This window comes from Balearica regulorum, chromosome 15, assembly GCF_011004875.1.
Source record: "Balearica regulorum gibbericeps isolate bBalReg1 chromosome 15, bBalReg1.pri, whole genome shotgun sequence".
Classification (NCBI taxonomy): Eukaryota; Metazoa; Chordata; class Aves; order Gruiformes; family Gruidae; genus Balearica; species Balearica regulorum.
The window spans coordinates 12,027,558-12,045,186 of NC_046198.1; the positions used below are offsets into that span (position 1 = coordinate 12,027,558).

The window sequence follows — 17,629 nt, forward strand, 5'->3', positions numbered from 1 at the left end:
TACTCACAGGATAAATCACAGCCAGTTCTGGAGGTGGAAGAGGCAGTTATATAACAAAGCGTAATAACTTCACACAACAAGAGTGAAAATCGGCAGGAAGATCCTACATTCATCATTTCTACTGCATGAACCTCGATTGTCCCTAACCAGAGGTAAATCCAGTATCTCTAAAAAACCATCTGAGTCACGACACACCAGCCCTGCCTGCCTGTGAAAGATGGTCTCCTGGATATCTCCGTTTCTTCCCAAGTTTGGCTTCTTCCATTGCCCTGTTCCCTGTTTGACTTAATGATAATGAAGACCTGGACCATGGGATTAAAAGACATGATATAACAACATTTCCTTGTTTTCCCCAGCTGATTTTCTGTGCCATGTACATGTGTATAAATGCATCTGCTGGCTCCATTTGCTGCAGTGAGATACTTAGCTCTGAAACAAAAGTGTATTTTGAAGCCAGATACAGTTGGCTCCACTTGAGGCTTTCTTTGCTGCAGTTGCAGAAGTAAGTTGGAGCAGCAGCAAACTAGAAAAAAATGTAAATATTGCCAGCTGTCTCTCCAAAACGATGCTGCTCTGATTAATATATGATGTTTTCTGATAGAGAATGTTACACCATATTTGAAATGAAAAGGTTAAGTAGAGTTTAAAAAAAATGTGCAGTAGAGTTTAAAAAAATGTGCTTTGCTTAGTTTTGAGCAATAGAATATTTAATGAATAATAATAAAATGAATTAGTGCTGGGTTTGATAGCTTCTACGTCCTAGCCCTGAGACAGAAGAACAAAACTAATCAGCTTCATTCATGGTGGCAGACTGAACAACGGGAGGGTGCGCGTCGCCTATTCTTGTTCTAAGCTTCAAAAGATGCTCCTGCAGAAATTGATACCATAACTAACAACTATTTTGGCGCCAGCCTCTCTCCAGCTGGGGTCACCATAAATACGGCACCGCCGTCGTGGCTGTGAGGAAGACATCAGCTATTCCAGTCCTGCGCTTCTCAGCTAGAGTTACTGAGAAGGACAGACTCAGCTGCGGGTTATCTGGGCTCTGCAAAATCACCTGTTTCACAAAGCATTCAAAGAAGTGTCTAGTTAACTGTCTCGTCCTGATTTCCACTTCCAACCTTCCAATGAAGGGACTTTTAAAGCGATCAGCAAGTTACATTTCATAAGCACGGCCTGGATTCATGCACTAGATCTGTAAGCAAAGGCATGAATGGTGCCACTGACCCTCAGCTTCTGTAGAGGCTGGATGCAGCTACAGATCTGCATGTTCCTGAGAGCAATCACCATCTGTGCCTCCAAAGCTAGCATTAAACTGGACACAGCATCTTCTTGACTTCAGTAACATAAAAATACAGCAAGGTGTGGTGCACAGGCAAGGTCTCTACGCAGAGAGCTATAAACCAAAAGAACCAGCTTTCCAAGTCTCCCTTGTTTTGTAGTTTTGTTGCTTTTCCCTTGTGGCTTTCCTGTGCTCCACTTTTCACTTCTTTAACTTGAGTCAATTTTTCCCTCAAGCTAATTTTGTATGAACAGTCATCCTCCTGCAACTCCAAAAACGACGACTTCTTTCTTTCAAATGCCCTTTCTCCCCTTACTCCTGTAGACCAACTGGCTTTCAAATGGCAAGAAACTGTCAGTGCCAACCTATTCCAGGAGAGGATGCTACAAAAAACTGTTAGCGATCCTAACTGGGGAATTTTTCAAATCATCCCTTTCCCGGACAGATATTAAATACTATCCACAGAACAGTAAAACATGCTGGTACTTTTGAAAAACATCAACTAATTTTCCATTTACCTACCTGCTTCACCCACAAAGACTTCCACTGGTGTGCTGGTAGGGCTCTCACCAATTATATTATATGCTGTCATTAGCACTTCATATCTCTTGTATTTCTTCAACTCTGAAAAAGTAAAATATTCTATTATATATAATTATTTATACTATATCACTGATATTTTTTAGACTCCATCACCTCTTTATCACCAGACTCTCTCTCATGAAACACAGCACTAGAACAGTAGTACAATAGTGCAATGCCTAATTTCAACCTTCCTTAATTCACACATCACAGCAGGATTTGCATAATTATGAATGATTGTTGTGATGAAATGGCAGGATTTTCCAGTGTTTCCTCATGGTGTTGCTCCAGTAAGAGGAATCATTCCTGATGGGTAACTAGCTAAAGGAACATCTCTAGGTCATTCTTAATGACAAAAAAAGGCAGGACTTTGCTTTGAAAGGTCAACGTATGGGCTCCTTTTGATCTCTACTGGTAGGAAAGAACACAGCTTCAAGCCTCTGCCTAATTCTAGGAACTTTCATCTGGGGAGTCGTTTAGCAACTGCACTGCTCAAGCACGTCACTGCTGAAGCAGGGTGCAGAAGAAGATCTGCAGTGGGGAATCTGGAGAGCCATCGGCAGTGATGCATGGGTTCCTTGCTCCTTCAGAGTGACCGCAGCCTGAACATCAATCACAAAGAGAAAGGAGACTTTGAAGTCTGGACTCCATTTGGCCACCAGGCAACCAATTTCTTTGCTGACATACAGAACCTACTCTGACAGATGAGGTAGGAGAGCGAGAGCATAGTGAAAAAAAACTTGGAAAACCCACTGCTATGAGGGTAATTAACAGATGCAAATGAGGGTGGAGTAGAATCACATCAACGTCATTAGGGGATGCAGTGCCTGAGCAGTTTCAGATTTTTGCATTTTCAGGATGAAAGAATCAATCCTAACAGAAATATTTATCATCTAAAAAATTTAACAGTGAAATCAGAGTAAGAGAACAATCAATAATATACATTGCTGTATTTAAATGAGCACTGAATTAAGACATGCATGGCCAGGGGTCCAAATTTCTCCCTTTGCTGATCATTTTCTCTTCTATCTATGAATCACATAGTACCCTTAACTCTGTGGCTGACAGTATGCCATCGGTTTGGTAAGGTTCAATAAGCCTAATCATACAGGCTCGTGTAATTTCAGTTTCACGGAAGTGTTTACAAGTGTTGTGTTCCTGTATCTGACTCAGGGTCCAGCCTCATTCCCTGGTCTCAGGCATACTGCAAATGATACCCGAATCAACAGTAACTTTTTGATGTGATACCACGAAACTCAGATGGACTGCAAAACATGTAGCAAGCAAATCAGAAATAATGATGCCAAGTTCATAAACAAACAAAAGATAGTAAGATATAGAGGATATAGCAGTGGGCAGCTTGTACAGGGAAACTTTAACTGCTACCATGAAAAACCATAAGGGAGATTTTAGTGTTAACTGGATGTGAAAGAAAATGGAACACATGAGAGTTCATGCATGCAAGTTTCAGTGGGGATAGGGCTTCATTTTTTTTTTTAGCCATCACAATCTGTGACTCAAAAGCCTTGGGCAAAACCTATCTAGTGAACCATCATCACCACAAAGCAACTTGCATTTTAACTCTGTCGAATGCTATTTTATTCATTTCCAATTGAAAACACCTCTGGAGATGCACATATATTCATTGGGCCCTCTCTAAACTGGCCTCCTACTCCATGGAATGCCTGAGCATCGCAATGCTTGAATCATAGGACTAATGATGTGATACAGCTAAACTCAGATGGACTGCAAAATATGCAGCAAGCTGTCGTGATTTAACCCCAGCTGGCAACTAAGCACCACGCAGCCGCTTGCTCGCTCCCCTCACAGTGGGATGGGAGAGAGAATCAGAAGAGTACAAGTGAAAAAACTTGTGGGTTCAGATAAAGCCAGTTTAATAGGTAACACAAGAGCCACACACGCAAGCAAAGCAAACCAAGGAATTCATTCCCCACTTCTCATGGGCAGGCAGGTATTCAGCCACCCCCAGGAAAGCAGGGCTCCATCACGTGTAATGGTGACTTGGGAAGACAAACGCCATCACTCTGAACGTCGTCGTGTCCCCCCCCCCCTTCCTCCTTCTTCCCTCAGCTTTATCTGCTGAGCATGATGTCATGTGGTATGGAATATCCCTTTGGTCAGTTGGGGTCAGCTGTCCCGGCTGTGTCCCCTCTCAACTCCTTGTGCACCCCCAGCCTACTTACTGGTGGGGTGGTGTGAGGAGCAGAAAAGCCCTTGGCTCTGTGTAAGCACTGCTCAGCAGTAATGAAACCATCTCTGTATTATCAACACAAATCCAAAACACTGCCCCATACCAGCTACTATGAAGAAAATTAACTATATCCCAGCCAAAATCAGCACACAAGTGAATCAAAATTCATCCAGCATCAGCAATACCGGGCTGTTACAGTCAATAATGTTTTACCTTCCCAGCAGCCACAGTTTTACAACAGCTACCTACTTGCATCATCAATGTCTCTTGATACTGGGAAAGCAAAGGCTTAAAGAAAAAGAAACTCAAGAAAGCAGAATCATTAATCTGTGTTGATTTCTGCTAGATCCACTGAGGAGAACCATAGGAGTTTGCCTATAGTGTATTTTGAACCATTACAAAGAGTCGCATCTAAAGGCAATGTGCACTTACGTGTTAATTCATACGTCGTTAATGCAGAGCTGCTGTTCACTGTCTTGAAGCTGCTTTGGGCTATTCAGAGTAAGCAAAGCAGAAAGCTTGTTACAGTGCAAGGAAGTAGTTACTGCAAATGATGTACAGCAGAGACAGAGGCAAATGATGCAGCACACACATCCACAGTTTGAGCTTTAGGACTATACCTTGAAGGGCAATAAAATCACATCACTCTCTCGTAACACATCAAAAGCATCGCACTCACACGGGGCTGTTTCATTTCCTTCTCAAACAGAGAATCTCACAAATATACAACACAGAAATGTTCTGACTCCTAGATTAAATAGAACAAATGAGTAAAAAGGAAACAATTTCTGGGGGGGGGGAACTCTCAACACTGTATTACGTTCTTGTTTCTCAACATGCAAAATTTGACACCTGAAGAGCTGCAGGGTAAGGACCTGGAACACGGGCCTCAAAAAGCAAACACTTACAATAGGACGGGACCTGTTTCTTTAAATGTGTGTTAGGTTTCCCAGTTTCACTTATAGAATTCGATATTCCTGCTGTGAGCGAATTGTAATAATACGTTAAACCTGCACAAAACCACAGGTCAATGAGGAACAGAGATGTACTAAGGTGCGAAATACCATATTAGGAGGAGAAAGGGGGAAACTTCTCTTAAAATATGCTTGCTTCCACCCCTTTTCCCTCTCTCTGGACTCCCTGGAGAGGTCCAGCATGTTTTTTTCCTACTATACAGCTATTGGGAAGATAGCTGCAGGGCCAGCCAAGAAGAGGGAAGAGGGAAAACCAGTAGGTTTTACAGGCTCCCTGGCTTGTGAGACTAGAGAGCATCCAGAGTCATTATTTTATGATAATACATAGCCACTTTTTCAGCTTTTGTCCCTTATACGTACCTACACCTATAGGAGTTTTACACCTCTACTGTGACCTGATAAATCTCCGTACAGTCTGAAAAGTCTCTCTCAGCAATGACGATATAAGTGGGGTCAGAGTTAGGTGCTTATGTTGTATTTAAAACATTCACTTCTTCCACACCCCCCAAAAATCACTCTTGCTTTTGTAGAAACCATTTTTATGGGTTCAGGGAAACATGGAAGATGAGGTAAGATATTAAAATAGTCTCACTCAACCCTGTTCTGCTGCTCTTAGAATATTATCTTATTCTGAATATTCCACTGACATCAAACAGGACAAAAGCTGGTCCCTCCACGAGCATGTCTCATTGCTGGACCATATCTGTCAGGCTACTGAGTGCTCACATCTTTGCCTCCCATCATCTTATTCTGCCTATTCTTCCCTCTGATTTCCTTTCTAGCCTTTGTCTAAAAATCCTTTTCATTTTTCTATTATTTCTGTGCCTCTCCACCTTCTTTCCATGTGAGCCAAAACCCCCGGTGACTAACATGGCAAGCATGCACCTTGAAATTCTTTCTCATTTTTGCTATTTTCTTCCAAAATAGACACAAGCATTTTGAAATTGTAAAAATTCTATTTAAAATTTCTCCTCAGTCGTTTTCTTATACTGCAAAAGGACCCCCAAAATGTCAATTATAAAAACTATTAAAAAATATCAGGAAAGAAAAACGTTCCCAGCTGAGGAAAATGAAGTCCCTCTCTTTTGTCTCTGATGGCAGAACAAAGAATACCAGGGTAATCATGAAATGGAGGTAGCAGAAAGCAGGAAATCAGAGGATACATGGGGGGCACAACATCAATTCAAGCAGCATGGCATAGATTAGTGTGTATCATTACAAGCGATGCTGACCAGAGTTATTAGCATTTTTCAGCATCTTCACCCTGATTGTGTAAAAGCTAAATTATCCCCAGCACCATTAGACACAATTGTGTGTTATTTCCACAGGGCCAGAGCGCATACAGTGTCTGGTATAACGATGCATTACCATTCTGGGATATTATAGGGTCCAAAACACAGGCTTACGTGTGAGCTCTGCTCTTAAAGCTGAAGGGTTCTGAATGGTTTTGGATTCTGTTCCAGATCCAGTGTCGTAATCCAGCTCCCGATAGTAGATCCGGTATCCCAACAGCAAGCCATTGAGACTCTCAACTTTGGGTGGCTGAAAAACATTCAGATGAAGAACGGGCTTGGTAAGATGTGAATTGCAACCAACATCAGTCACAACGGCAGGTAGCTGCCACCGGTCCTGTGTGATGGGACACGGCTCTCTGGTGAATATAGCCATTAAAAATATACAGGGTCAAAGGTTGTGTAATTTAACAAATACAAGTTAAAGGTAACTTTGATGATCTCTCTCAGATGTGGCAATTACAAACGGCCCTTAAAAATCGACACTTGATGCACTACGCTAAGAGCTAAGCTCCTTTCCTTCTTGGTCCACAGAACCTTGTGTGATGAAGAATATAACCCAACATATCCCTGAAAATGCACGTTGCTGGCCACCAACAGTGGAATAGCAAACCAGATGAAAAAAATAAATTAATTTTGTCAAAGGCAAAATTTTCAGTGGCTATTTTCCTTGGGAACTGTTCCTAGAGCATTCCTCATTTGGCATTATTTTACTGAAAGACTGACGAGAAAATAACAAAGCATTGGTGTATTCTGGCTTTAATTAGGAAGAAAATAGGTCTAAGCCTCAGAGAGGCATTTAGAGAGGAGCCATGGTATGATGGACTCTGGTGTGTTGCATAAGTCCAGTTCCGCAGGCAAGCCCCGGTCTCCTCCGTAACAACTTGGAGGTATACATGGCCACTGTATTTCCCTCTGCAACATGTTAGAAGATGCTCAAAGACATCGTGCCTCAGCAAGGATTCTTCAGCAGCCTCTCACATCTTCCTTCAGATACAGATCTACAGCCAGTACACCGAAACAGAGATTTTTGTCTCAATGGCTTGCTTAAATAAAGACAAGCAGAAAGATTCTTCATGTTTGGGGAAAAAAATACTACTTTCATGAGTCTAATACAGCCTAAGAACTGCAGAGAAGAAAAGATGCCCTGAGCCATTTATCTTCTAAAGATTCTTGTACTGAAATTTAAGGGGCTGAAAGTATAAATGAAAAGGATTTTAATGATGATCTCGCCTTTAATCCAGAAAAATCCCTAGCAGTCTTGAGAAATTTACTAAGGAAAAACCTTCTGTCCACTGTGGAAAAATTAACCACTGGTGTGAAACACTGTCACAATAGAAGGTAATACCACATGCAATTTTAATGAAGAAAATAAGAATATTTGTACAGGAAAGGAGCAAGATATTTGGTAATAACCTAATAATGTGCTTCCAGAAATGTCAAGAATTTTCCATTACTTCATTATGATGGCAAGAGAAGAGAGAGGGCTGTGCTGCCTCAGTGCAAAGGACTTGGCTTTGAGTGAGGGCTGAAGGAATTAAGTAGAAAGATTGCAGTTTATAGAAACAAACAAACAAAAAAAAAAAGAAAAAAAGAAAATTACGTGAACCAGAGTACAAGAAAGGTAAACGGCTACTGGGAAAAGGAGCAGAAACTGCTCCCACAAGAAGCTGCCTTCTTTTGCAGTTGTCCTGCCCAGAGCCTGCTGAAAGCAATTCAGATAGTCCCAAGGTCTTGCTGTACTTGCTCTGCATGGTTGGAGAACCTCATTTATCATTGTTTCATGCTCATTATTGTGCTCCATCCTTTGGAGAAGCTCTGACCACCTATCACTATTATTTAGCATTTGCTTTTCAGAACGATCTAGTAACACAAGATTGTGAGGGACCTCGAGAATCATCAGGACTAGACCCTCAAGACTGAAGAAAACAACTTAAAATTCTTTTCACAAACAGACCAAGCTCTACCAGAAAACAAGCTGATTTTTCTGCTTCCCGGTATTCCTATTGGAAAGCTGTTCCAAACGTCACTACTCGGGCAGTTAGAAACCTTCATTTAATTTCTAACCTAAATAATTCATAGCTAGTTTATAACCATTTGTTCCTGTGCTAACATTGCCTTTTGGGTTAAATTGTTCTTCTCCCTGTGGGGTGTTTACTCCCGTGGCGTATTTTAAAAAGGGCAATCATATTCCCTCTCAGACTCCATTTTACAAGGCAAACAAATCAACCTCTTGTACAACAGCCTCTCCCAGTCTCAGACTGATCCCCTTGTGCGAGGGACAGAGCAAACAGATGAAAGCAACAGCCTTCTCCAGAGCTGCCTGATGACACGATGGACCAGCTGAACGTTCTCCTCTGCGAGGTGGAGGAGATGAGATACGGTTTACTGGCAATTACTAGTATATCTATCGTGATCTTTTTTTATTTTTCTCCTCCAACCTTCTGACTTTCCTCTTTTATTTCCTATGTTATACTGAAGTTGCTTTTGCTCTGATGGTACCCTAGCAGAGAAGAGCTCCACTGCTCCACAGTGTCCTTGCCTGCCTCTGTCCTGGCAGGGAGGAGTCACGACGCAAAGCACGAGGACTGCCTTCTCCAGAGACAGGGTAAAGGGACTGTCCCACCAAGATACGTCTTGAATGCCTCACCACAGAGGAGGAGAAAGGCTGCAAGAAAACAAAGCCTATCCGGCATGGAAATAAGCTTCCCACAATGCAAAAAAATACTGTGAACATCACATGTATTTGTATTTCAGTTAATTATTATCAAAAAGGAAGGTGCTCTAGGAAGGATTCAGTGTCTTTTCTTATTTTAACTATTAATGAAATATCCTACAGAATCTTAAAAGGAAAACACTACTCAAGCTGAGAAAGAGACTGTTACTCCTTACTCTGCCATATAGCTGCCTAACAGACAAAGCTTAATTCCTCATTGTGGTACAACACTGATTTGTTGATAGCAAGCACTGTTTTCTTAGACTTTCATGTGATTCTCCATTTTTTCCTTCCTTTAAATTTAGGACAGGACAGCTCAGAAAATAAATGGCTTGAAAACTGTCTTTCTCCTTGCCATGGAAATGATGATTCTTTCCTGAAAAGGGTACTCAGCTAAAAGGTCAGGTCTTCCCCTTCCTATCTGTCTTTCATGGACAAAACTCCGCTTTTGATGTAATGGATTATTTAGGATTTTGTAGGAAGGCCTGAGGGATCTGCTGAAATAGGTAAAATGATTATGAGTGGCAGCCCGTAATGTTGTACAGAAGTAAGAGAAACATTTTTGTGCTGTTTAAAAATAATAATAAAAAAAGAGACTAAAATGTAAGTTAGAAGCAGAACAGTGCATGATCCTGATGTTAACTGTAACATCCTCCAGAACATCTGAAATAACCTTGCATTATTGATACAACAGACCTCAATGGAAATTACTTATTTTCTTCCTACTTTAAATTTAAAAATAATGGACTGATTGGACCAAGCAGCTGAAAGCACAGATAGTGCATCTAGAGTTTGTTTTGTGAATTATTAACACAGCTCAAAGTTAAAAATTTAGCTTTGCTTGGAAATCTACTCTCCCATCTAGCTTGACTGCTGTTTTCAGTTTACATTATTTCTTAGACACTGCTGTGAAACTTCTTCTTAATTGGAGGCTATTGTGGGACTCGAAGATTTTTGTTTATTTGAAAAATATAGTACGGCTGAATTACCAGGACCTATTAATATACATACAGTAATGACACATAATCGCCCACAACTCCCTTGAGATGGCTCTGGCACAACAACCCCATTTCATTTTCATGAAATAAAAAGCATCCAATTACCTAAACAACCACCTATTTCACATTAACTACACACCAATAATCAGTCAATTGAGGGAATATTTATTTCTGCAGTACATCATGCCTCACATCCTCTTTGTCCTCTCTTTGTATACCTTCTTTTCTTCACTGTGGGTTTTATTCGTAGGTGTGGCGGTAGATTTACATCTCTCCAGAATTTCTTTGGTAAAACTGTTCAACATGTCTTCTATTTGTTCAACATGCTGTAAGCAATGATGTTGCTTAGTATTATGCTGCGTGAACTTGGGCCAGCAACCCAGCAGTATAGCCAGGCATATTTTTAAAGTGCTGCTGCAGAGCAATAAACAGACCCTCATACATATATTTTTTTTCCAAAAATGCAAGGAGCCCCATCTGTACTGTAAACGCGTATGTACATTTTTCACTATAATGCAATCTGTCCAAAGTTATCCTTATTATGTGTGTGGGACACTGTCTCCGGAGCAGGGCGAGCAGAGGCTTTCCAGGATAGGTTACGGATAACGTGCAGTACCCCACTGGGTTCCCTCGATTAATGCTCACTCCGCAAAAAGAAGCCTCAGGCACTGGGTCACAAAATGTTCCAGCAACTCCCAGGTGGCCAGTATTGAAAGATAAAGGCAGGCAGAGGCAATGCCTATATAAAACGCAGAGTTGGCACAAACACTTTCACATCCAACGCAGAGGTATTATGGAGAGCTCAAACTTCCTTTCTTTTCTCTGAAGAAATCTCAATTTTTAGCCCTCAAAGAGCCAAAAGAGCACGTTCCTCAAAGGTATGAACAGGATCTCAGGCACAGCACACGCTTCTGATTATTTCAGCAGCTGAAGGAGGCCGTACGCGATGTGAACGAAAGTGAGCTTTTGATTACCCGGTCTTTACCAGTGCTGCACCCTGTTGAACATTTTCAATGTAAAGATGCATGTCTACGGGTACCAATGAAAGGACAAGGAGAATCTGTACAAGTTACAATCTTGGGCATCGCTACAGAAACTCCTTTACCTCCCAAGCTTTCCTCATGGGGCACAAAGTAAAAGCAACTGCCGGAAATTTCCATCCATCACTAAAGTGTATGCCTAGGTCAGGAAAATAAGGAAGTAGCTGCAGTCCTTCAACTTTACTACAATACTTCCAGCTCCGGAAAACATCCCTTGCAATATACCATTAAAGTCAACAAGTCAAAGCAACCAAAAAATTGTTCCAGAAACATCGAAATTTTTCATTTTACCTACCTGCCACTGCACAAGGACAGATGAAGTCGTGTGGGGAGTTACTAACACAGAACTGGGTGGCTCACCTGGAACTAAAACGGAAAAAAAGGTAACCAAGGCAGTTCGAGCAACAGAGCGGATAACGGGCGGCCTATTCATCACATTCTCTTTCTTTGCTGCTGAAGAAAATCTTCTACCCCAGTTACTATGCGGTGGGTCTCCACAGCAATGTGGTGGATATGAAGACTGCAACCCAGGCAGAAGCCAGCCGGTTCTGGTACATCCCCTGCTCTACCTGTGGCCTTGGCAACTTGAGCAGGAATAAAAGAAAAGCTGAGGACGTAAATCTGGAGGAAGCTGCAGTGTGCCAGCCGCCCACAAACAACTGGGTACACATTTGAAAGGAAGTTAAACCAGCTGTGTGCACGCTTGAAAGTGTGAGCAAACTGCTCCCAAATTTTCCATGGTATTTTTGCCACAGCTGGGGCAAGCCCACCTTGTTTTTAGGAGTCTGTGTCACGTAGTCATAGATTATTTTAGTTAATGAGAGCTCAATTTACCATGGGTTAACCCGTTCCTGTGCCCATTGCACATACACACACACTACAGCAGCTCAAATACGAAGGAGGGAAGGCTTATCAGGAGCTGACAGGCCTCCACAGTGCAATGCTCTAGTGGCAGCACCAGGTTTGCTCAGCAGAATAAATGTTCAGTTTGTTAAGGAGGTGAGAAGCTTTCACAGTGTTTCCCCACTGTATTGTGAGGAGGCCAAGCACAGCTCTGGATTTACTGTAGCTAAATTCAAAGAGAATTAAAAATTAACTTTTAAATTCCGAGAGAGTGAGTCAGTGCTGCTTCATTAGTACCGGTTGCAGCCTGCACCGATCCAGCAGCTGCTGCTCAGGAAGGTGGAGATTCAGGATGTCTTTAAAAGGCTGTTAGGCACATTATTCGAGTTATTACGTGGGTTCTTGTTTTAACTTAGGATACTCCTGAGCTCTGTCCTCTGTTTTTCTGATTTCAAGATCATATTCTTTAAACATTCCTTTGCAAAGCTGTTTCCTATTTTTATATCTCAATGTCATATTTATCTAGTCATTCCTTGCGCTATATTAAATACTGGCTAATTCCTAGCACTGTGTGTACATATATATACACACACACCCCCCAGTACTCCCAGGCTAAGGGTAAATACCGAGGCTTTTTCACACTTTGCAAACTTCCTTTCTCCGTTCAAGACATCAGAGCTACTTCTGCATTCAGGCACTGACTTTATACAATCAAGGAATTAGAAGCTGATCCCTAAGGCTAAAAATAAAAGCCTTGTCAATGTCATTCACAGTTTATTAGCCCTGATCTGCAGGATTAAATGCTCATGTTTCCAGGAGCTTCATACTCTTTCTTACTTATACCTCAGCAATTTTGCCATATTGCAGACTGATGTGGATTGTGAGTGAAAACAATTGAAGAAACTTTTTCAAATGTATGCATGGTTCTACATTTATTTTTAATGATCTCTTGTAAATTATTCAATTTCTGCAAAGATAATGGTTAGTGCAGAGTTTGGAAGCCAATCAAACGGAGTTTAATTCCATTTTGAGACTCCTGAAAGTATGATTCATTATCAGAGGGCACAGCAGGACACTTAAGGCTGCCTGTTATTAATTCAGCCACATCTCATTACTACCTGTATCAATCTCCTATGAACAAAACTGCATTGGCTGTTGAATTTTCACTCCACAGTCCCAGTGGAGAACACACTGCAGCAGGTCCAGCAAACCCAGGAGCACAGGGGAGCGCCCATCCCACAGCGATGCCCCGGCGTGCCTCTCCTCCTCGCTTACCATCCTGCAGAGTTGTGACCGCCTCAGTCTCCACACTGAAGTCACTGTCTCCGATGTCGTTGGTTGCTTTCACTCGCAGTTTGTAAGAGGTGAACGGGTTCAAGCTGTGGAATGTAAAAGACAAGGCCGAGGGATGAAATGTCCCCACATCATCACAACTTGCCTCTGAACAAGCCTCTACAGACAACCTGCCCATTGGCAACCAAAGTCACCGAGCAGTTTTTGTCTCTTCTCCACATCGCCTTTTCTGTGCACCCTCCCCCAGCTTCCTGAGGACACGGGGGTGTTCGCATCCTTGCTGCCATCAGCATCTCCTCCGATTTCCATTGGCCTGAGTTCTTGAAAACAAACATGGATTCATAGCTGTATCAAGCTCCAGGAAACAGCCATGAAGTTGCGGTTCACGGAGCAGCCTATGACTGGGGCTTGGAACGGAGAAGATGTGCTGCTATTCGAGTTCTGCGTGGCCGTGCAAAACCTGGCTTTCAAGGTTGCTTGGCCTGAGATGGCCTCAAACCAGATCTGGGGGTCAGCTCATCCTCGCTGCATGGATGGGGATGACAGGCAGAGAGGGGGCAGGTAACGTGCCCAGGGTCAGCCAGTGCGCAGCAGGCACTGGAATTCAGAGCCCCAGCCTTCTGACTAATCCTCTAGACCGTACTGTTTGATCAATGTCTTTTATTCCTACTGAATTTCAAATTAATGCTATTACCTGGATTATTTAATAAAGACAATAACAACAGGTTCCCTGCAGCTCTTTTATCTACGCAGTGCTTTAAGATATGCAAAGAGTGATTTCCAGCTGACATAACCTTCACAAAGATTCTTCTGGCTTGGCTTGGCAGGGAGAAGGCGTGGGGGAAGCTGCCTTTTGAGTCACATGCAGAGGCTACAAATGCAGAGCTGTAAGTTATGGGGGATTTAGCTAATTAATTGGTAGTGTCTAGCCATCAGCTGGCAGATGTAACACTGCCTACAAACCCAAGTAAAGTTACTTGTAAGGAATGATTAAACATCAAGGGATAATGCATTCTGATGGGCAGCACTCGCATCACGCATGTACTACTCTTCCGGACTTTCACAGGAAAATGCTTTTAGCAAGGGGGAGAAGAAATCTTTTCTAGCAGTGCCACCCTATTAGGAGTCCATTACTTACCTACTGCAACTGGAATAATTTGAATCATCTTTCTTGATCTTTTGTTTGTAGTAATGCCAATGTCAAGTCTAAATGACATAGTTGGTTTCCTTGATTTTACAGTTTTTTGCTGGAAAGATACTGGGTAGAATTTGAGGTGGGTATAACAGCTCTGAAGTCAACAAATCAGGTCTATATTTATACTATAATTGTCAAGTTTTCTTCTTCTGCACAAAAGGATAGCACTGTATCTGTATCTTCTGGCACATGACCAGTGAACTGCCATATACCATAGCCACTGATGTTTTTATAACAGACCTGACAAATCTGCCTCTGCATGCTTCAGATACTTGATTCTCCAAAAGCCCATGGCCTTTTCGAAATAATCTGAGTTGTACTAGCTAGTCAATAGAGGAAATGGATAGCAAAACAAGTACCTTCTCATAGACATTCAATTGCTTTTGCAGATGTTACAAGGACTTTAATTACAACAGCATTGCTGAGGATATAATGAAGCCTGAATAACAAAGTTTAAACATTCCGATGCTATCTATACACTTCAGTATGGAAAATACAGATAAAAATGGTTCCCATTTCATCTGGAAAAGCTTATATAGAGATAATTGCAATGCAGCATTAAGAGTGGATTGTAACATCAGTCACTACTGAAAGGATTTTTAACTAGTTGTATTTTACAGAGCATTGTGTAGCTACATAGGGTTTAGGCTGAGTAGTGTTATCTACCGTGCTGAGCTTTCAGGAAGGACTTCAAAAAAGACGCATTGCAATCCAACTTTAATTAGATTTATTGCATGACTTTCAGCAAATCTCTCAACCGCTGTTCATAATACCACCTCTAAAATGGGAGCAGTGACCTCACTTAACCTCTCTCCCCCAAAAAGACTGTGAAGCTGAGTGATGCTTGCTTTGGCTTCCTAACTGTTGGAAGTGGAAACCATGGGAATTTCTATGCTAGCCTGGGATCATTTGGTACCTCTCAATAATGCAGGATGTTGCCTCGTGGCTGATGGAAGAGGAGTAGGTTTGCCAGTCTCCGTTTGGCAGTTCTCGCACTTGCACTGTGAAATATCGTATTGGTGAAGACCCGTCACTTCCAGGGACCCACTTCAACAGCAAACTCCGTGACGACACATCACTCTGGGGGGTCATCAGCTGTCTGGGAGGTGCTGGCCGTTCTGCAATTAAACCATAATTTGGTAGTGCTTTGAGACAAAATTCAAGATAACATAAAATGTGACAGCCTGATTGGAATTTCATAGTGGTAATGCCACAGGAGATTGAACTTTTGGATTTGCCCCATGAAGTATACAAGCCATCCCATTCCCTAACCTTCTACTGCAAAAAGCAGCAGTAAAACTGATTCTTATCTCCCTGCATAAAAGGTCACCACTGAATATACACTTTCCTAGCAACAGACCTCAAACTTGACAGGGTCTTGGCCTGGTGGGTCAAGCAAGAATCACGAGGACCAGCAGCCAAGCAAACCAAGGAAGTCTTTAATGAAACTCAGCTGTGCTTCCAGTGGCAATGGCTCTTTTGACAGAATTTGCCTGTGAACTAGCTCATTTTTTAACCTGTGCTTACTACTTGGGACCACAGGACTATGTTCTCTCTGTGCTCTGATAGCATCCTCTTCCACCAGCTGCTCCCCAGTCGAGGCACGAAGAAGAGGAAGGGATGAAGCTGGAGCAGGCTGGTGTGCAGCAGAGTCCAAGCGCACGACTTACAGCCAGTACTGAATTCCTGCACCAGCTCTCTCTGGCAAGGAACCGGGAACCATCAGCGGCTCCTGCTGCTGCTTCCAAAGCCCAGCTTGGAGACAGTGCAGCGCTGGCGCTGAGTACCTGCGGCAGTTCACTTCCAGACCTCCCCTCTTCTTCCCTTCATACCCGTTAACCTTGAACCTGCAAAGTCAAATCAGCCAGTGGCAACGCTGAGGGAGATCTCTCCAGAGTAATTAACCGTACACCTTTTAGATGAGGCAGGGGATGGTAATGCAGGTGTAAGCATGCCAGTCCCCAACAGTTTCAATATAGATCTCCTTTCCCGTCACTGTGTCTCCGCACTCCATCGATTTCAATAGAGAAACTCTATAGAGTGAGGAATAATTGTTTAATTGTTTATCATGAAGATTATTGATTCTGATTAAAATGTGTGGCATGTAATAAAGCAGAAATTGATTGGAGACACTGCAGTGACTTGCTTTTGAGAAGCAATTCAATTCAACTTCATCAGCACTTGTTTCCATAAACACACCTCTGCCTGCCCGATTCTGCACAGCTCCGCATGGCGAGCACTTCATTTCCCTGCCATCCCCTAAAACCATTTCCTGTACGTTTTGGCATTTCTCTGCAGCATGCTCTTGCTGACATCAGTGCCCAAAGATTTGTAAGCTGTTAGCTGGAGGAAGCCCTGGGTGCCAGCAGCCTGCGAGCCGGAGTACAATGCAAAAGGTCAATGCCTTACACTGACAGGCTGAGACAGGTATTCAGGGTTATTCTATCAGAGGAAGCGAGTGTCATGCAGGGATTTAATACTCTCTGCTGATAAGCTTTAACCAGCTCACAGTTTTGGGCAGGTCAGATCTTGCAGTCAGTCTCCCATGATTGGGTTCCCTTCTGCTGCTAATGGGAAATCTTAAAATCTCCTGTATTACAAGATATACTTCCTGACTGTTTGTACAAAACTGTTAGTATAAAGAGTTTATTTATGGGAGTTTAGCCACAAGCAAATGCTAAGGTGAGCTGTCTGTGCAGAAATGTAAGGCCAGGCCATTATGACTCAACGGACTACTATTAATTCCTGGCTACATTTACATTTTCTGACTCTGTTCTGCCCTGATCACTGGTGTTGACTATTCTGAAGGGTGTCACACCACTATCTAGATTCAAAGCACTACCTAAGAACCTCTGGAGAACACAGCTGCAATACAACTTGGGATCTGTAAATCACGGGATTTATATTGGGATTAACAAGGAATTTACAAGGACAAGAGTGACCGATTTTGCTAATTTTCAAGGGATTTTTTGTGCCTGCTGCCTACCTTAGTATCAAGGATGAGATTTTTATTAATGGAAATTAAATATCTTTTTACCCTGGAGTATTTATTGTCATGTATACAAGTTTCAGGTTTGTTTGTTTACTTGTTAGCAGAATAGCTGCACTGGACAAAAATCTATCATCCCCTCATATCAATCTTGCTGATGTGAGATTACACATTTTTCTCTCTGCATTTTACATATGGGATCACTTCAGCTAA

General features: G+C 42.3%; 1 protein-coding gene across 3 annotated transcripts in view; it reads right to left on the reverse strand.

The window, feature by feature from the left end:
- SDK1 (sidekick cell adhesion molecule 1) overlaps positions 1–17,629 on the reverse strand; it is a 407,664-nt gene that overhangs the window by 41,066 nt on the left and 348,969 nt on the right. For 2 of the 3 annotated variants that reach the window (XM_075767122.1, XM_075767121.1), the window contains 6 exons: positions 15,344–15,545; positions 13,215–13,318; positions 11,392–11,462; positions 6,457–6,592; positions 4,509–4,568; positions 1,805–1,906 (listed from right to left, as the gene is read on the reverse strand). In XM_075767122.1, the coding sequence (XP_075623237.1) occupies positions 1,805–1,906; positions 4,509–4,568; positions 6,457–6,592; positions 11,392–11,462; positions 13,215–13,318; positions 15,344–15,545 (675 nt within the window). The remainder of the gene's footprint in view (positions 1–1,804; positions 1,907–4,508; positions 4,569–6,456; positions 6,593–11,391; positions 11,463–13,214; positions 13,319–15,343; positions 15,546–17,629) is intronic. The other variant, XM_075767124.1, reaches the window with a different exon arrangement.